The following is a 21,264-nucleotide window of genomic DNA, read 5'->3' on the forward strand; positions in this document are numbered from 1 at the left end:
GCCCTGAAACCTAATTTCTAAATTATTTAGAATTTCTTTAACAAATATTACATTATTGGTTAGGAAATAACTTGCTTTTTTGATACATTTAAAAATCTGCTTCGTTGGGTTTAAGTTTCTCAAATCATGCGTGGTTATCCCATGATAAAAAAAGGAACAAAGAAAGGGACTTGGGAAGCAAAAATTACCTGGAAGTGAACCCATCCAAGGTGTGTTAGAAATATTCACCCATTTAGTCGCTGGTTCTGGATGTGTATGGTGTTTGAGGAGCGTGAGGCTGATGGTAGTTTTTTTTATCTTAAGTCTATCCAGCCTGCTGTTTGAGAAAAATAAAACAAAAAGGCTGAGGCCCTGATCCGGACACAGCATGTTGAGGCAAAGTGTATAGCTCCCAAACTCCAGCTGCTGCTTTCAAAATTTTACCAGCCAAATATGTAGGACATCTTAACAACTGTTGGCTGCAGTGTAAACATTTACCAGCCACAGATCAAATTATACCAGCGCTTGGCTAGTGGTAATTTAAAACTAAAATGACGAAATGTTCCGGTCTGTTTCTCTTCAGATGGTGTCAGATTGCAGATGTTCGGGATTCAGTGTCTCGTTGTGGGCCAAAATGCAACCACCATGGCTGAGTGTTGACACCAATGCAGTTGTGCTTTATTGTCCTCTACCTTCTCCACAAAAAAAAGCATAGATTGTAAGGATGTTCAATATGAAGAGACCCCTTAAGGCTTATTCACATTACAGCAGAAAAACAAGGGTCTTGTGCAGTGTGTTCCCCATTAGTTTGGTGGAGTTTTTAACACTCTGGAACTCCCGGTGGTGCTGTGGTAAACAGCGCCACCTTAACAGTGTTTTTGTAAAAACCTGCTAGCCTTAAAACTATCCAGTATTTCACAAGAAAAAAGAAGAAGAAAAAACAGTGAAAAGTTAATAATAATCATTATTTTCCTTTCTTATGCTTTCAATCCTTTCAATCATCTATACTCAATCACAAGTGCTTGTTGGATGGTCAAAATAGTTTTGGAAACGTCTGAACATCTAGGATTACTCAAATCACATTGTTCAATGTCAGTCCTTATAAACTGAGCCAAACCAATGCTCCTTTTCAGCATCTCCTCTCACTGGTTTCCACTACAACAAGGCGGGGATTAGCACCATCCACCAACTAGCTGCTGGTTAAAATCTTGATGTGGCTGGTAAACTTTGAAACACTTTGATGGGTAAACAACCGGCGTTACTTTTATTCTGTTGGCTGGTAAAATAATGAAAGACACTTGAGGGAAATAGTTTGGATGGGATGTTGGAATCCATCAGCCATGTTCAGAGAGATGATCCTGCCTTTGTCAGCAGCAAGAGTTCCTTCCACTGCTCTGGATCACTGCAGAGATTTGGCTGACATTTAGAGCAGGTAGCAGTTCAATGCCTTGCTCGAAGACAGTCAGAAGACCGGACTTTTGGCTGCAGCTGGACTCATCAACTGCTGCAGGTATTCTGTTACCTGACAGTCTCTAAAGTCCAGCCCAAGTCTCCCAGCAGACCTTGCAGCTTCTACCGGCGGGGCTGGTGGCGGGAATGACGAGGCAAGGAGGAAGGGCTGGAGGAGGATGAGGGTGAGCAGGGCGACATGGATGCCAGGGAGGCTGTGGCAGCGGCGTCCTCGGCCTCCTCCAGCTCTCCTCCTCCGTGGAGCTCCTGGCTGACGCTGGACTGTAAGGCAGCCGGGGTCAGCCACTCTTTGGGCAGGCAGCTCTGGAGGAATGGCACGCAGGAGCTGAAGTAGGCCAGGCGGTTGACCCAGCGAGGGATCTCCCTGCCACACAGGATCTGAGGAGAGGAGACAGGGCCAGGGAGGAGTGGAAGATGGAGAAAATGTTGTTGTAGTTCTTATAACAGCTATCACAAGCTTCTACAGTTTAATATTATCCTTATGTTAAGGCTGTGTTTATATAGCGCTTTTATCATTTACCCATTCACACATAGAGTGTATTTAACAGACCTATTCTGCTAGGTGGCACATTAGTATTGCCCTTAAAACAAAGACATAACATCAAATAAAACACAAACACCATGCCAAGCTTGAGGGTAGTAGCATCAGTGAAAAATAATAAATAAAAGTGATGCATTGTAGAGGAAATCTGTTTCTAATAACAGTTGATTCTTCTGTTAATGAAGTTACAGCTTTGAGAAATTAATTTAAGAAATCTTAAATGAATGTTAAAATGAACATAATTTGTGTTGATAAGCGTGCTTCTCCATTTCAAAAGTGGTTTTCTTTTTGCTTTGCTCTCTAAACTAAAAGGCTTTTATGATCTACACATTTCCTTCTTCTTTATGATGTGTTAATGTTTTCTAGGTCAGAAGAAATCTGAGCGGCGATAGAAGAGAAAAGACATTCAGAGTCTTTCCATGCATAGCTGAGCTAGCTGTGGAATAAATTTGAAACAATGAATGTGTTTTCATCAACTGAAAAATACATCCTGCCATTCTCATGTGAATGTGTCTAAAATGTCTAAAATATCCTGGAAACTGTATTACAGTTCCTGACATTCTATGCACACAAAAACAAATCCCATGACATTCCAGAAATCTCATCGCTGCTTTTTGCAGATGATGTGATCCTGATGGCATCATCGGTCCGTGACCTTCAGCACTCACTGGATTGGTTCGCAGCCGAGTGTGAAGCAGCTGGGATGAGGATCAGCACCTCTAAATCTGAGGCCACGGTTCTCATCAGGAAACAAATGGACTGCCTACTACAGGTATGGAATGAGCCTTTACCCCAAGTGAAGGAGTCCATGTATCTCAGGGTTTTGTTCGTGAGTAAGGAGACAACAATGGCAACAACAACACACCTTCCACGTTCTGTGTGTGTTCTGCGGAGGCTCCAGGCAGAGCTTCCGCCGTTGCCTACGTACACACACACATGGCCGGCTCGACGCACGCACCAGCGCACAAGTATAAACATCAGGCCACTTACATAGTATACGGCGAAAGCTCTGCGTGGAGCCTCCACAGAACTGTAAAACAAGTTCAAGTGGCCTGATGTTTATACTTGTGCGCTGGTGTTTGTGTCGAGCCGGCATATAACGACCAGCCACGCTGAGGCGGTACTAAAATCTGCAATGGAAAACGGACGCACAGGGTGTCGAGTCGAGGCGAGTCGAGCAGGTACCATGTAATGGAAAAACGCCATTACATGCAAATCACTCTGGCTTGCTCTGACTATGCAGATGATCTCACAGATAAGCACAGCCTCAACTAAAAGGAAGAAGCCTCGATCTGCTAGAGAGAAACATCTAATCCATAAAAAGTCTCCTTGTGTAGTTGACATAATAATCATCTGTAGCTGCAGAATTCACACTGCAGAAAGGCATTTTCAGAAATGCCCTTTTACACTCACAAGATAAGCTTTCAAATCACCAAAATTAGCTTTTCGTAGCAGATCAGCCGTCAGACACTTGAGTATGATTTCTAATAAAAAACACTGAGTAGCAGGCAAGAGAAGATAAAGAGAAGAGGCCTGACGCTCTTCTTCAATCCTTTTTAAACCCTTCCTCCGTGCAGGCCTCCATTCATTGATTTTTCGTCCAATTGGGAGCAGTGCACCAAACTGTAAACATTTATATTTTATCAACTTATAAAGTTGATCTAATAAACAGTGGCTCACCAATAATCTTGCTCTCATTTTAGTTCTATTTTGCACTCCATCAACTTCTAAGAAAGCTTTAGCTGCTAAATGCTCCACTACATTCACCAGCTAGTGTCTAACTCTGTCTGCAGTTTGGTATTCAGCGGCCAATGACGATGCTAAAGAGAACAGAACAAAACAGTGAAGTTGTGGGCCATAAAACCAAAACAATAACCTCAAAGGCGCAAAAACTCTCTGCAGAGCTGAGGAGTCGGGTGATAACTCTCTATGGGTTTGTCACTGCTAGTGACCCCTTTTGCACTGCAGATATTTTTATTCCATATTAATATGTAAATATGGATCAGAGTAGCTTTAAGAAGGGTACCAGCATGTGACATAATCAAAAGCAAAAGATTAGTATCTAAATAATAATAATAATAATAATAATGCATTTTATTTATATAGTGCTTTCTACTACACTCAAAGACACTTTACAGAGTTTTTAAAAAGAAATCCACACACTAAAAAAATCCACACACATTAATCAAACATTAAAAGCATAAAAAGTTTTGATTTGCCTTTTAAGAAAAGGTCTGACAGAGTCTTGCACATCAAACGTTCTCTCTGGAGAATGAATTGTTATGCTTGAGCTTTCAAAGCTGCAACAACCATCCATGTGTCCAATCATGTTCTCCTCTGTCTCTCTTTAAGTCAACCTTCCATATTAATGAGGTTACAGTAAACATGAGAATCGAATCCTGAGGGCAACACTGCTTCCCTATGGAACCAGCTGTGTTTTTGTTTCTCCATATTCTTGTGTAATGTGTGTTTGTTTGATTTTGTGTGTCATCATATTGATGTGATGCATGTTTGTGTCCATGTACTATATGTGTGAATGTCTGCATTTTAAACTCTATGTTTTACATGTTGTATGTACATCTGTGTATGTGTAGTATCGGCGTATGTTTTGTGTGCGAGTGTTTGCCAGTTGGCTCTGCATGTCTGGGCTTGTATCAGTGTCTTAATCCCCATCTCAGTGCTAGATGCTTACTGTAAGACTCACTGCTTAGTCACACCAGGATAAGCTGATTGAAAGTACACACACACACACACACACACACACACACACACACACACACACACACACACACAGAGCTAGTTTAAGTGATTACACTCAGATCAGGAGAGACAAAATCTAGAAACAGTTATTTAATTTAGTGAGTTGTTTTTTTTCTGCCCTTCATGTGAGGTAAGATCAGTTAATCAGCCATCTTTGTGTGCACACACACCTACCTCTGACAGTGCTGAGGAGAAGTGATTGCAGTTCTTGTGCATGAGGTGGTAGGCGTTGCCTTTGTACTCCTTCCCCATTTCCTCCACGATCCGTTCCACATCCTCCTCTGTGAAGTCTGTGCTGCCCAAGACTATGGCTTCTCTACAGAGACAAAGGGTGCGGAAGCAGGTGTTACTAGACATAATTAGTCACTGATAAAACTTTGGGGCATTTTGTTTAAACCTCTTTTGTGCAATCAATGGACCTCATCCAAGAACAGCTTAGACACAAAATATAGCTGAGGCTGAAGAGAATGTCATTAGTTTTGCAAGCTATTTAGTCATGAACCAAAGGATGGGACAAACAGAAAAAAGTCTGGGTATCTTCAATGTCCTTAGGGTTCATCCTCTTGGGACCATGAATGTCTGCACCAGATTTCATGGCAAACCATCCAATAGTGGTGGACCCACAGACTTACCTTGCCATCCATAGAGTCAAGCTGCTAGCATGGCTAAAAAAGTCAAATTAAGTTGGAATGGGATTTACCGGATCTATTCAATAATGTGTCACAACTTTTCAACTCGATTCAACTGGTTTGTCTCTTTAAAGTGTAAAGGAAAGAATATCTTGATAAAATATTTTGCACTGGGAGAGCGCTTGATTGGCTTTGCATTTGGCAAAGAGACATCTCAGTGGGTGATATGCCGCCATTTGTCCCAGATGATCTATACTTGTAGTCATGTAGCCTGCTTGGAGACAGCAAGTGTGTGTGGTGCGTGTGTGTGTGTGTGTGTGTGTGTGTGTGTGTGTGTGTGTGAGTGTGTGTGTTCGTGTGTGTGCCAGAGTCTGTCTAAAGCCACAGTGCAGATCAACTAGAGCAGAAGTAATACACAGCAGCACAGTAGCTCTGTGTAGACGCACACACAAACAGACCCTGGGCTGATTCTGGGAATCCAAAAATGTATTGAACTGACTGGGTGCTCTGCTGTCTCGCCACCACAACAGACGTGAATTTAACTGCAGTAAAAAATAAGACAAAATGGCACAACACAGTGCTGGTGTGAAAAGAATATCACACATTTACAAGCCCTTTACTTCCTGCAGTTAAGCTGTTAAAAAAATATAATAAACATCGAACAATATACTGCAGTCAAGTACAACACCACAAACCACTCTTCAATCTTTAAAATCCCCATAGAGTTGCACCTGACTACATGAACAGAACATTAAAAAGCTTTAAAAACATATGGTTTATTGCAGTAACCTTTCCATTTTAAAAATGACAGCATGCCGTATCACCACTTCTGCTCAATCTTCTGTTTCACTCTCTCTTTCTGTCCGAGACAAGTCAGCTGCCAGGAAGCATGAGGAACAACTTGTGAAATCATAAAATATCTGTCACATGCTGTACTCTCCATACATGTATTATTTTATGTCTTCTGTCCTATAGCAGCAGCAACCAGTAGCCATCATTACAGGAAGATACCAGCTCATTGGTGCAAAGTCTTTCTATGGAATGTCAAGCAGCCTGCACAGTCAGAGTGTATCCAGCAGCTTGTGACTGGGTGAATAGCTTGCTGACTAGATTACTCAGTATGTTTACATGTAGAAAAGAGGACAGGCAGAGCACAGCTCTTCACAGCACCAAACAGCCTGAATTTCACAAATAGTCAGATGTTCAGCGGTGGAAATATCTAGAGGCTACTTTGTGTTTGTTTCAATTTAAGTCACACTTTATTTGTGAACTGTGACTTACTGATTGAGCTACTGAGTGTGTGTCGCAATGATGAACTGACCAACTGGACTTTGAATAAATCCAGCTAGTGGTTGTATGACAGACAGACAGACGGAGTGACTGGTTACAGGAACAATTAACACACAGACTCACCGTAAACAGACTGACTGGCCCAATATCTGACTAGCTCTCTGGTTTGTTGTGAACTGTCTGACCAGTTGCTGACAGGCTGGATGACTGAATGAGCTGGCAAAATGCTGGATGCACATTTGGGAAACAGAGAACACATGTATACCTGTGATTCTGTGCATATAAAAACTAAATATTTCATACTTACTTGAACTTAAAGGTCTCGCCAAGTTCGGTTGCATCACCTGGTGTAATCTCAAAGATCCCTGAGAATGGGTACGGGTGTCCGCCATAGGCAAACTCTAAACACACACAACATTAAAACACACATTTGAGCACCAACAATTCTCATGCAAAAAGTCTCTCTTTGCCAAATGCAACAATTGAAACAAAACAATTGAAAATATTTTTTTTTGCCAGACGTGCTTTACCAAAGCATTATATTCTGAGTGTATTAAAAAAAAGACGTCCTTTCTGAAACGCCATCCCACAGGAAGTCAACTGACAAATGTGTCACATTTCTGGGTAATCTTACCTCTTCCATAGATCTCAATCCCTGAGTGAAAGACTCCGATGCCCAGAGTGCTGGTAAACTCATTGATCCAGTACTACAGACAGAAACAGACACTGAATAAGATTTCTTTTGCATATAGTCAACACTGCATGGACAGACAGTTTTAACATGCTGCATTTAAATAATATACTAAAGTATGTAGTGTACACAAAATGTACAGTATTCTCTGAAATGGGTCAACACAAACATAAACTCCTGTGTATTCATGACACTTGGGGCTTTAAGCAATTTGGATCTTTCAACGAAACATATCCAAAATATTTATGGTGTCCGCTAATTTCAAGTGTTATCCGATTTTATCTAAATTATTATATAATTAGTAGTGGACTATAAAAAAGTAATAGTGAACAAGTGATGGTCACTAACCAAGTGCCAACAACCACTATGACCTGAAAAGCGTTCAATATTGTTTTGCTGTTTGTGCTTTTTGACACTAACACACTACACGGTCAGCCAACATTAATCAGATTAGGTCTGCAACTAATGACCATTTTCATTACGAGTAATCTGTCAAATATGTTTAATTAATCCTTTAGTCTATAAAATATCAGAAAATAGTGATGTCCATCACAGCTTCCTAGAGATCAGAGTGATGTTGTCAAGTTGCTCATTTTGTCCAGTCAAAAATGCAAAATTATGTAAAAAAGAAAAGAGCAGCAAATCCTCACATTTGAGACGCTTTGACCAGCAAATATTTAGTATTTAAGTAATTACCGGTACTCAATTATCAAAATTGTTAAGGATTTTTTTTATGAATTTTCTATCGATCGACTAATTGTTTCAGCACTAAAGCAGACCACCGCATAAATACAATTCTTATTATTTTTCTATTAACATATGAATAAATCTGAAATGTGTGATGTAACCTTTACTTGGAAACAATTTTATCACTGCAATTACACCACAGATGCTGAGGAGGCAATGAGATCTGTGAGACTGATATTTACACAAGATCCTTTATACACAAACAATAAAAGACAGGCCCACATACAAACACAAGAAAGTGCACACAAAATCAATAACTGCAGCAGCAGTGATCTCTGCGTTATTTGAGTGTGTCTGTATAAAATCCTGTGGCTACAAGGTGATTGGTCAGGCTGTTGCTAAGCAGAGTTCATTTGTGTGAAAAAGATCTGTTATCACAGAGGATGGAGCAGGGGAATGTGTTAGGGAGCTTGATTTGACATCTGCGGAAGGATGCCAAATAATAACTCAGTATTTATTGGTATATTATTGGTTTATCGGTTTTATTACAGGTACCAAAATCAATCACATAAACAATATTCCATATAAAAAGTGTTTGGCTCAGCTGCCTTTCTACACATGCTGCACATAAACAAAGAGTCACACCCATGTCCAGTGTTTGACACACTACACAACATAAAAATATTGCAGGTAATACATTTTTATTAATCGATGATTAATATTATCGACAGTTACAGCCCTACTAGCTAATGTTTGATATTTTTGCTTGCTAAGGATTCATGGATTTTCAAAATAATTGGCAATTAATTTTCGGTTGATCAACTAATCATTTAATTGTCTAACAGTCTCAGCCCTAGTGATGATTGAAGTGTCAGAGAATAGGTAGTGACAGGTAAATAAAATGTTCACAGCTTTTATTTTTCTTCTTTTACAATACCACTGAGCCACTGCACACCAGAAATCCCAGAATATGATCCTGATGCAGACAACACCAAACTGATCACAGGCAGACACCTCTCCTTGGTGTTAACGGACCATTTGCAAAACATGTTTAGCAGCCTGATAACCACAGCAAAGTATTTAAAGCTATTATCATACTTCCTGTCTAGTGTTATGCAATTACAGTATGTGGCTGCACACAATCAGTGGTGGGAGAGCTGGCAGTCATCTGCATTGCAAATAGTTCTCTGCACACTATAACACACGCACAAACTGTGATCAGGTAATGAGGACACTGTATCGCCCTGTGGCTGCTTGCATTACATTTCAGACAGAGCAGGTCTTCTTTTACTGTATGAGTTCAGGGTATGGTGACTTGTGAACTCTTAACTACTTGTTGCACATCATATCAGGTAATAATAAACTGGTAGATATACAAGTTTATGCTGTTGTACTGTCAAGTGAGTATGTAACGCTGAAGAGAAGTGTCACCTTTCTGACTTTCTGAGCAGAAACATGAGATGCATATTGTGAAGGGTAACATAACCAGTGTAACTGCTTACACTGGTTATGTTACCCTTCACAAATAAAGTGAGTTCACTAAATGGCTAAACTTTGACTATTGGGATGGATTATTTATCTCAATTAAGTTTTGAGTGTCTGAATTCTTATTTTCATACTATATGGAAACTGATGTTACGGTATTCTGCCTTGGTTTCTCTACGGCTTTTGAAGTTACGGCAAAGACAACACACAATTTTCTCCCCAAAACAATAAAATTGACTCAAGATATTTGTCCACATGATAAAGCAGATCTTTACTGTTCCAAAAATGACAATAACTAATTTTCGACCAAAATTGAGTTACGGTCTTTTCGCTTTGCACGGCAGAATATTAAGAACATGCATGCAGTGGAGCTAAAGCATACAAAATATAGTATAGTGTGTTTTAGGCCTGCACGATTAATCGTTATAAAATCGCGATCTCGATTCACCCTGTTCACGATTTTATTTTTAAATAACTTCGGGTTTTTTTTGGTTTTTTTTAATGACTTCAATGGTCATTTAATTTTACGAGCCGACTGCATCACAAATGCTACTACTTTCTTCTGTGAGTTTTAAACATAGACTGTATAATAAAGGTTTTAAAGCGCTCCAAGCGCTGCAAAGCTCTCCCTTCTCTTCATTGAAGCCTCTGTGTTTACAGGCTTGTGGTGATGCGCAATGTGCTATAGGTGCCAAAATAAATCTATGTTTGGTACTGCCAATTTGTTTTGTTTTGTCATGGTTCATGTGTGCAAAAAACACTACACTTTGTGAGAAAAAAAACGTGGCAGAGAATCGTGATATCAATTCTAAGCAAAAAAATTGTGATTCATATTTCTCCCCGAATCGTGCAGGCCTAGTGCATTTGTTTCAGTTCATCACATGCTAATCCATGGTAAACACAGCATCAAACGTAAAGATCCCATGAAAAGAAATCTTTTAACTTCCTCAAAAAACAGTGCCTCTTCAGCAGTGACCTCACTAGTGGGTGTAACTGTAACGTCCCATCTTTCTACCCCTTCTATGAACTCAAACTGCCTTTCTCTACATATTAACAGCCCATTGGTTTACACTTAAGACTGACCGATCAATGATCTGTTTCAACAGAAAATACATTAAGGAAGAAAGGATGCCAACAGAGCTTTTCAAAAAGGGAATTATACAGTATGTTCTTACAACTACTAAAGAATAAGTCAGTAAAATCATTAACAGTAACAATTTGCACTACTGTTTACACACTTTTGCTAACTGTATTATCAGTATTAACTGTATTTTTTTCTCAAGTTTTCAGAACTGAATTGTACATTAATTTCACTACAAGTGAACACATTCCTGTAAATAATTTCTTTCTTTTTGCCAAACTGAATCCTGTTCATTGCCTCCAAGTAACCTTGATGAGCAAAAATAACAAGCATGGCTTGGAGTCAATGTAGGTAAAGGTAAGTCTGCTGAGTTGACTGCTCAGCTCTCTTTGTCCATTCGTTTAAAAGAAGAAAGAAAAAAGATAAATGTCTGTTCTTGGTTAACTGCACTTCTATTCTGGAAATGTACTGGTAAAGTACTGAACTCATACCCAGTTTATTCAGGGTAATGACTAATTCACATTTGGATATTTATCCCCCACTCTTATGTCATTTTGACAAATAAATGCAGTAAATTGGAAAACATTAGAGACAACATAAGACTGCTGAGCCAAGGTGGTTTTCTTTCTTGTGCAACATCTCAGCACAATGTCTCACACTGAAGAGTACCTCTGTTTCCTGACCTACATAAGGTTAAAACGTTGCACAAAAAAGCTACTCTATGAATCAGCGAATGGCTTGGCTTCATGACAGGGAAAAATCCCCTTTCAGATCCACTTTATTGGACTTAAAAAAAATCGTTCCCCCGAGTTTTGTAGAACATCGATCTCAAATCAGCTACCACTTATCATTTTATGTATATCAAGCTTGGATGACTCACAAGACAACCCCATTTCATTTAGATATATTAAGTTGTTGACAATTACAGGAGGCTCAGCATTTCACATCTCACCATGCAATTTCTGACATTGCTGTTGGCAGGGTTTTTTCCAGCGGAGATAGTTTCTCACATCAGCTGATCTCTTTTTATAAAAGAACTTAACAAAACAGCATTATTTAAATCCTGCTCGCATCAGTTGTGTGGTTGTTTCTCTGAGCCTAGTAATAAAAAACATCTGTGTTTACAACAGCTGGTTCTCAAAAACTGAGGAGAAGCCTTGGCTGCTATAGTCTGCTGGCTTAAGAAAGTCTGCTCAGAAGTTCAGACACTAAGTGTATCAGCTTTTCCTCACTGCTTCAAGTCTATGCACGGCTTTTGCTAAGAAGCGAGAGCTTTAAGTGGATCCTGTTCAAAAATCTGAAGACTAGGAATCCATAACAGCATTTAAATAGCAAAAATAAACCCACAGCTACGGGAGACCCCAAAAGCCACAATTTCACAAAGCCACAACTGATTTCATACAAACGAACACCAATAAGCATGTATACAAGCTTGCTCTGCAGTTGCACTATATTTAAATCCCTCTGAGTGGAATGTCAGTTAGATGACCAAACATGTAATTGCAAAAGCAGCCACAGGATGAGTCTCTGTGTGTGTGTGGGAAATATTTTAAGTAAACTAATCTGCTAGTTTAGTACGCTACTCCCCCACCTCGGTGGTGCAACAAGACTATTATCTGAGCCCTCTTTACTTTAAAGCTCGTTAAAACCTGCCTCCGCCACAACACAGACAGCGGGCTGAGTGTGTGTGTAAGCATGTACATTTGTGTGTCTGTGAATGAATTAAAGACAGAAAAGGGGAGGGAGGGAAAGAGAGATGGATGAAGAGAAACTGGGTGCTGCAGTTAATGCCTGTATACTTAATCATCCCACCATCCTGTAGTGCAGTGCTGTAATTTTCTCTGTTAAGGATTCTGTAATCTCTGACAGTGTTAAACAGAATAATTAGCAGAGAGATATCAAATTAGGGCTGCAACTAACAATTATTTTCATAGTCGATTCATCTTTCGATTATTTTCTTGATTAATCGATTAGTTGTTTGATCTATAAAAATGTCAAAACATGGTGAAAAATGTGGATCAGTGTTTCCCAAAGCCTAAGATGACGTCCTCAAATGTCTTATTTTGTCCAAAACTCAAAGATATTCAGTTTACTGTCACAAAGGAGAGAAGAAACTAGAAGATATTCACATTTAACAAGCTGGAATCAGAGAAATCTTTTTTTTTTTTATAAAAAAAAATGACTCAAACAATTAATCGATTATCAAAATAGTTGGCGATTAATTTAATAGTTGACAACTAATCGATTAATCGATTCATCGTTGCACCTCTATATCAAATGTCTTTAGTTTTAGCATGTGCAGTGCATCACTGCTTTGAAACTCTGTATCAGATTGTCTGCTGACTGAAACCAAACTGAAAACACAAATTGAGGGATGGAAACGGCTACCAGGTTGCAGCCACAAACTGGTACAGTTTTGCTGTGCTGCAATTAATAGTCTGCTCTAAAGTCTGCTCTGCTCCACCAAATGTTTATTGCCTACCCTGTTCCTAAATTGTTAATCAAAAAGTTAATTTTGGACACTGCGTGGCTAAAATGACAGATGACTACCTTAATAAGGTGATTTACTTCAGTCATTGATCCCAAAACTAGACTTAAACAGTGGACATGTTATGTCTGTTGTAGTCTCGCTTTGCCAGACATTCCACAAACCGCGGCGCTGCAGAGGAGCGTCTGGCGAGTCCACACAACATTCCGGGATGGGAGAAAAACGTGCTGGGGTTTATTTGCATTTCTTTAAACCAATCACAATCGTCATGGTCGTGGATATAGACTATGTCTGTTGCTGAACTGATGAAAGCAGTAAAGTGTGAAGGGCTATATTAGGGTGGGTGATACAGTAGATATATACAGTCTTCTACCACAGTATGTATATTGATGTATATTGATACACTCAGTGGCCATTTTATTAGGTAAACCTGTACAACATAACGCAATCAACAGCTCTGCCATGAATTCTACCTTTAAAAAGCTTATCATGTTCGGGTTCTAGTGACATTGCTGAAATGTGTTAATTCAATTACTGATGGATTTTCATTGGATTGCATTAGATTGTACAGGTGTACCTGATAAAGTAGCCACAGAGTTTATATTGTGATATAGCAAAAGCTCTAGAAACACAACTGAGAAATTCTTAATACACAAATAAAACCCCAGATTGGAATTGTATCTAAAAGTTGAGAAATTACTATCATCTTAAAGTATATAAAGTCTTAAACAAACCTTAGCCTATAGTACTAGGGTAAGTGGTAAGGGGTTCTAGCAGACATCTGTGTTTCTGTATGGTGCAAGATTTTGACAGACATGCAGGGACATTTTGCTACACGATACTACACTATCTTGCAGTGGATGCTGTGGTGTCCCAGAAATGGCACCGCTACACTGTTCACTCACCAGCTTACACTCTCCTAAAGGATTATTTGGAACACCTGTTAAATTTCTCATTTATGCAATTATCTAATCAACCAATCCCATGGCAGCTGCTTCAATGCATTTATGGGTGTGGTCCTGGTCCAGACAATCTCCTGAACTCCAAACTGAATGTCAGAATGGGAAAGAAAGGTGATCTAAGCAACTTTGAGCGTGGCATGGTTGTTGGTGCCAGACGGGCTGGTCTGAGTATTTCACAATCTGCTCAGTTACTGGGATTTTCACGCACAACCATTTCTAGGGTTTACAAAGAATGGTCTGAAAAAGGAAAAACATCCAGTATGCGGCAGTCCTGTGGGCGAAAATGCCTTGTCGATGCTAGAGGTCAGATGAGAATGGGCCGACTGATTCCAGCTGATAGAAGATCAACGTTGACTCAAATAACCACTCGTTACAACCGAGGTGTGCAGCAAAGCATTTGTGAAGCCACAACACACACAACCTTGAGGCGGATGGGCTACACCAGCAGAAGACCCCACTGGGTACTAGGCCTGTCGCGATAGTCAGTAAATCGATTAATCGCACGATTTTAAAAAATGAGCTAGATAATTTTTCCAATCGCGAAAATTTCCATTTGCATGCTTGTTTGTTTTCCTTGTCTCTCTCTCTACCAAAGAGACTGGATGACCACTCTCGGTTCCTTAGCGTAACGAGGAGTGAACCCTCTTGTCAGTCGCATGCTCTTTGTGTGGTGAGGCGGGATTCCTGGCGGAGAGAGAGAGACAGAGAAAACGCTAGTTGTTGGAGCAGCGTTTCCCGCAGCACTTTGCAGTTACGGCGCCGTGAAAAAGCATATGAGCAATATCCGCCGCGTTACTCGGCGTCCCGTTTTCTCCCTTTCATTCCAAAGCACACAGTTGACAACCTGCAGGTGGAGACAGGCTCGGACATACACACCGCTGTGGACTTGTCAGTCTCGCAAGTTTCAGGAAAGTGGCTGCATGTGGCCGACAATGCACAGAACATTAACCGGTACAAGCCTACAGCTGTCTGCGGATACGGAGTGCGGAAAGTGTGTCAGAGGCTCCCAGACGGTGAACTGAGACTCCGTTACCTGCTTGTCGGTCAATGGTTAATGATCGGTTATTTAATTTCATTGTGCTTTCTTTTGGAAGGCTGGCTGCCAGAAATCGCCACTTACTAGCTAATTAATTAGCCTGAGGTAAACAATAGCTATCAGTAAACAAAAGTGACGTGGTGGCTGGTGGCTGGTGTCTGGTGTGTGCGCCGTTTTTTGTGTGTGCGCCAGTGTTTGTGGGTGTGTGTGGGTGTCGGCCCGTCCCCGCAAAGCTCCGACCTGCAGACAGTAGAGGAGCAAAATAAAGTAGCTGCACTTTCACCAAAATGAAGACTGGAAAACAGAACTATTTTGATACATTTACTCGCCATGTGGCAGATAGCCACATAGACATAGATATAATTTATTAATTATATATTATTTCAATTTAATATTTAGTGTTTAATAAATAATTTTTAAATGTAGTACAGAGTTTGTAGTCTATCGCACAAACAAACACTCGACGAATGCTGCAAACATTTGACAGCCAGTACGAATTGCCTGGTAGAACATACGTGTCACAAACGGTAATTCCACAACTGTAAAGACGACATACTAAAGGAGATCAAAGACATATTGTGGATATTTTAAAATGTCTTCCAGTTCCAGTGTTAAATATTCTTTAGAAATAAAAGTTTATTGATCTTTGAAAAGGTGTACCTGCATTACTATGCCATTATCATTATATCAGATGAAAATTGTCTCAGACCGACAATATTATCGTTTATCACAATAATTTCTGGGACAATTTATCGTCCAGCAAAATTTGTTATCGTGACAGGTCTACCGGGTACCACTCATCTCCACTAAAAATAGGGAAATGAGGCTACCATTTGCACAAGCTCACCAAAATTGGACAGTTGAAGACTGTAAAAATGTTGCCTGGTCTGATGAGTCTCGATTTCTGTTGAGACATTCAGATGGTAGAGTCAGAATTTGGCGTTTAACAGAATGAGAACATGGATCCGTCATGCCTTGTTACCACTGGGCAGGCTGGTGGTGGTGGTGTAATGGTGTGGGGGATGCTATCCTATCAATATGGGCTAACATTTCTAAAGAACACACTTTCAGATACAGTAAACCACGGTGGTGGCTGGCAAGCAGACAGGTGGTGTGCAGATAATGCTGTCTCATTAGAGCAGCGTACTAAAGCACTCAGAGCTGGCCAGGAAATCCACTTAACAGAGATGGGAGCAGGACAGCGGGGAGGACCCGAAAGAGTGGGAATTGCGGAAGAAGAAATGGTGGTGGTGGGGGTCTGTACTTGTGTCTGCACAGATATTCCTGAAAGTCACGTGACAGCATTGATCGTCAAAAGCAAAGGGGAAATTGTCTTTTCAGCAGTCTTTTTGAGCAAATGTTCAGTGTCTTACTTACACCACAGTGCAGGCAGATTCACATGTTGCCCAAAATGACAGATACTTTCACCATGCTGCCCCTCAGCCCCCAACCAGGCTGCACTTCAGTTAGCACTCGCTGCCACTGTTTATTACAGAGTGTGAACAGCTGAGATGGCGGTGGGGATCCTGCAGAATGTGTCGCCATGGTCTTGACTTCTGCCATTATCTCCTCTTTGCAGTTTCCCTACTTCCTCTTAGACAAACAGCCAATCACCTAACCAGTCATTCAACCGGTCATTAAGCCAATAAATAAGGCCCAGAACGTCTGATGACTGTGAATTCTTTCTAAAGTTTAGCGGAAGCGCAGCGTCATACAGAAACGCACTGCTGTGGCAATTAAAGGTCCAATATGTAATATATTTACTGTAATAAATCCAAAAATGACCCCAATGCGTCATCAGATATTAAGGAAAAATGCTAAGTTGAAATACTATCTTTTCTGACAACAATGCTAATGCCAGTATTTTCTCCTTTTGAAATTTCCGTTCCGTGATGGAATTTCTGTTTGTGTTTTGGCCTGTTTGTTGTTATCAACTGCCCAGTTTGTCAGCCAGGCCGGGTTGCCAGATATACCTGTAAAAACGTAAACCCAGCGCGCTACAGCTGTAAGGTTAGTACAGCCATAAAAGCAGCAAACAAACGAACAGGATCAACGGAGATTGATTTTACCCGACAAAAAAAACGGCATGTTTCTAATAGTTGCGTGACCAGAGACGTAACAAACCCGCCTGGGGGTAAATATTGGAGATGTATTAGAAAGATGGAGACAGCTTAGATCAAAGAGCGACGCAGAGTTGGCTACTTTCCTCCTGAACAGGTACAGCATTAGCTCCAGGCCAATTTATCACGGCTACTAGGACTGGGCATTTTATGTCATTTCAACATCTGTGCTCGTTACTCATATATTATATAGCTAAATGCTCGGGAGGTTACTCACGAAAAACAATTGAGACAGCCAGTAAAGTGTCCCGACTGGTCTGGCTAATGCCACCATGCTAACCCTGCTACTGCTAATGTTATCGGAGGACACAGGCAGCACGGCTGTTTACAACGTGTAGCCTGTTCAGCGGCTGTAGCCGACAACGGTGAGTTATTTGAAGCCAGAGAGGGGGCTGTAAATCGGGAAAGAGAGGACCTTGAGTATGCAGTGTGTAGCGTTTATTGTTGCCGTAATTCTAAGCCAATAAAGTGTGTTCAGTCGGGATGGAAAAAGGACTGGCAAGGGTAGTGGGTATTTTTAGTGGTTCTATCGTAATTCTAAGCCGAGGAAGTGTGTCTGTCTGAGCGTGTGGGAAGGGCGACGAGGTTGTGGGATTTTTAGCAGTTCCTACGGTAATTCTAAGCCGAAAAAGTGTGCCTGTCAGTTGGGTACAGAGCTCCACATGAGCACGGGCTTTTATGACTGTCAATATAGCCAGCATCTAATGTTAGCTACTCCGCTGTGCTGTGGAGTAATGTCTGGCTATGTGAGACAAGCGTCTAGCAACATTGTTGTGGATGCTCCGGTATCAGCCTGGCAACCAACGTGAACTTTGAGTCTGGGGAGGAGGGGGCGGGGGAGACGACTCTCTCCAGTATTTTTAATTTGTACTGCAGTAACTATTTTAAACACTAGCTGTCAGTATTACATATTGCACCTTTAAAATGCACATTGCAGGTGAAAAAAAAACGTTGTAGCATGTACCATGTTGCACTGTGCTAACTCTACTATTTAGTAGAGTGGTATGAGAGTGGATTCTAAATCTCGGCGAGAAGGTGAATACGAATATTTCCCAAATTGTCAAACAGCTCCATTAACCCTAGTCAATCAAGAGTCAGATGAGCCAAAATGAAAAGACATTTGGGCATCATCAATCCCTGCTCTTTTGTTTTCTGCAAGTCAGTTAACCAACTAGCCGACAGCCAGTCTACCAGTCAGTCAGTAAGCACGCAGCCAGTCGTAATCCCCAGCAGTCAGTCGGTTGCTTTTCCTACTCAGTACTCAGGTCAGAACAGCTTAATCAATAGACACAGGAAGTGTTTAAGGTAGAGGATTGAATGAATGGACCGCAGCCATTGCCTCATTGTCTTCAGTGAGCGCTCGAATGCCACTGTAAACAATGTGCACACTTTTTCTGTCTCTCACAGAAAAACACTCCCACATACTCTTTTACACACTAAAAATACCTTAACCTCAATATACTAATGACAATTGAAGCATCAACGAATCAATGAACAGAAAACACGAGTGCCCATAACTGTAAATTCAAGTTACACATGTGTGTGTTAGAGTAGCTTTTGTAAGCCCTTGCATGTGAAAGAGTGCAAAGGGCAAGGCCCCTGCAGCCATTTACATGGATGGATGTGAAACAGAGATAAAATCTCTTCAGTCTTTTACAGAGAAGAAACTAATGTAGACTGCAAGTCAAGTGGAAAACCAGAGTAAGTGAAAGAAAGAGGGGGAGGAGAGGAGAAAGAGGGGGGGGGAGAGGAAAGAAAGAGTAGGGGAGAGGAGACAAGGGGATGACAGAATGTGAAAAGGAAAGGTAGGAAAGAAAGAGATGAAGGAAAGTAGAGCGTGAATCGATGGATGAGGAAGGAAGGAGAAAAGAGTGGAACATATACAGTAATTTTGCGGATAAATAGGAGTAGGAACAGTACTTACGCTATCAAAGCCAAGTTCTGATTTCACACAGTGTTATGCTACTTATAATGTGCACTGTATTAATTTATACTACAAGGAAACATCTTTGTACAGAGTCAATGTCTGTTTAATGACTGTAGCTCTCATTTAAACAACCTTCAACCTTCTGACCTCAGGCATGTGATGATATATGTACTATCAGCTGGAAGGGAACACGGAACAAGAGGATTATCTCCCCTTATTAACCTCTGGCTCATGTGTACCTGTTACAAAGAGACTGCCATGAGTTTTAAGTAATTTTAAAACTTTTTGAGCTGCTTTACCTGGTGGCCCCATTTGAAAACACTTTATTTACAGATGTCTTCTACTGTACTGTATGTGTTTTGCACTGAACCCACAAACAAGCTCTGGGTCAAATATTATCTGAATAGTGAAAAGCCTATCCAAAGGCACATTATTTCAAGAAAACTTTTTACAATTGATTATGCCTCTCGCTGCAGTGTTTCATTGTGTATTTTGCTGGAAAACCGATGAAGAACAGGTGAAGCAATTCCTAAAGGTAAAATTGTATTACAATAAGCAAGTCTGTTGTTGTGGGCGTATGCCGAATTGAAGAGTGGTTTATATTTATTTGAAAAAAGATCTTCAGTCTTTAGCTGTTGATAACTAACGCATCATTAAAACGCATTTTTTATAATGGAATTGGGCGTTATGTCCTGGCATTGACGAGAAAGCAATACACGATTGAACCAGTAACGTCACTTGGATAAAGTAGCAAAGAAGTAATAAAACATCCATCTTTCTGGTTCTCTTAACCACTTACCATATCATAAACGTTCAGGATGATCGGCTCGTTTGCCATCACTGGCATCAGGCTTTTGTCCCCCTACGTCCCTTCTTCTCTGCGGGTCTTCCTCCTCTGCACACCCCTTACGTTACCCCTTCCTTCGGAGCGAGCTCCAAACTCTCGGACCTCCAAAAAATATACCTCACTCCTCCCCTTATTCCTGGCACTTTCACGACAGATGATCAGCTTGATAATTCAATTTCACAATACGGTGTAGAAACGTTTTATTTCCGAGGATATTTTTACCGTCCAACATCTGACTGGCTTTGTCACCCCCGTTACGGAGCAGCAGTGGCGGATAGATGAGCCACTCGTCTTGTCAAAACGAACTGCCTTGCTATAACGTTACCCGTTCAGCTAACGTTACCGAGGTCGAAGTGAAAAAGTGGACTTTACGGAGGGGGGGTTGTCTTCTAGGAGGCGTGTTGGCACCGAAAAATCGCAAATTCATTTTCCCAAACGAATTATTCAGCAAAAAGACACAATGCTGAGGTATCAAAACATAATTTCTCAGTGAGAATGAATTGCTACTCCCCTATTAGCTAGCTAACGGTTGCGCTGGAGCTGGCAGACAGGATGAAACTGCTGGAAGAAAAATTGGACAAGAGTGGGCGAGCAGAGCGGTACGCTGAATCCACACTCATTTAATCAACCTTGGTGCTCTGAGCATTATGGGTGATGTAGTTGTTTAAAAACATCCTCCTTCATATTGTACATGACTGTAATGATCTTGTACTAAACCAAAAAGAAGAAACTACACGTTGTAGCCAAAAGTATGTGGACAGACTTTACATTTGCACTGGGATTGTTGGACCAGGTTCCTTAATTGCATTAAGGGAAATTTGAGTCATTTATTTTAGCAAAATTGCCAAATAATTATGTGGTTCCAGCTTTTCACATGTGAATATTTGCTGGTTTTATTAATTTAACAGTTAACTACATACTTTTGGGGTTTGTGGGCTGCTGTTGGGGAAACAACCTATTTGACCAACCAATAACTTAGGGACCGTCCGGTATTTATGGAATGGACCACCGGAGGAAAATAGGGGAGGGTCGTGTCTTTTTATTCTTTGCTGAGGGGAGGGTCATCCAACATTTTCAGTCCGGGGGGGGGGTCACCCAACTTTTGCATTCATGAAACAGCAAAATTTCAAAGTGGCTTGTTTGGTGCATATTTTTTCCATGTAGCTCCATGTAGCTCTCTCAGTCTCTGCCCTTCTTCGCTACCAGATGGGTCTGACCCATGAGTTTGCTGTGGGGCAGGGCATAGACATATGGGGCAGGGGGAGCTGCCC

The 21,264-nt window shown here is 40.8% G+C and overlaps 1 protein-coding gene across 2 annotated transcripts; it reads right to left on the reverse strand.

Annotated features, from left to right (window-relative positions):
• Positions 1-967: 967 nt before the first annotated feature.
• On the reverse strand, positions 968-20,607 carry desi2 (desumoylating isopeptidase 2). Of its 2 annotated transcripts, XM_078272389.1 has the most exons (5): positions 19,946-20,607; positions 7,304-7,376; positions 6,977-7,070; positions 4,925-5,066; positions 968-1,827 (listed from the first exon to the last, which is right to left on the reverse strand). In XM_078272389.1, exons 1-5 carry the CDS (start codon positions 19,991-19,993, stop codon positions 1,552-1,554), a joined length of 633 nt encoding a protein of 210 aa, XP_078128515.1. In that variant the 5' UTR covers positions 19,994-20,607; the 3' UTR covers positions 968-1,551. The 2 variants fall into 2 exon arrangements, with proteins under 2 accessions (XP_078128515.1, XP_078128516.1); XM_078272390.1 differs by lacking the exons at positions 6,977-7,070; positions 7,304-7,376; positions 19,946-20,607 and adding an exon at positions 6,793-6,923.
• Positions 20,608-21,264: the final 657 nt, after the last annotated feature.

The sequence above is a fragment of the Sander vitreus genome, chromosome 17 (assembly GCF_031162955.1).
Source record: "Sander vitreus isolate 19-12246 chromosome 17, sanVit1, whole genome shotgun sequence".
Taxonomy (NCBI): Eukaryota; Metazoa; Chordata; class Actinopteri; order Perciformes; family Percidae; genus Sander; species Sander vitreus.

What these genes read in the sequence shown, in the direction of transcription:
- desi2 (XM_078272389.1), bottom strand. Translation starts at nt 19,993, where the DNA reads ATGCCAGTGATGGCAAACGAGCCGATCATCCTGAACGTTTATGATATG. An exon ending in GGCGAGACCTTTAAGTTCAA is followed by an intron (nt 5,067 to 6,976) that starts GTAAGTATGAAA and finishes TTGTCTCTGTAG; the next exon opens with AGAAGCCATAGTCTTGGGCA. An exon ending in TCTCCTCAGCACTGTCAGAG is followed by an intron (nt 1,828 to 4,924) that starts GTAGGTGTGTGT and finishes TCCTCTCCTCAG; the next exon opens with ATCCTGTGTGGCAGGGAGAT.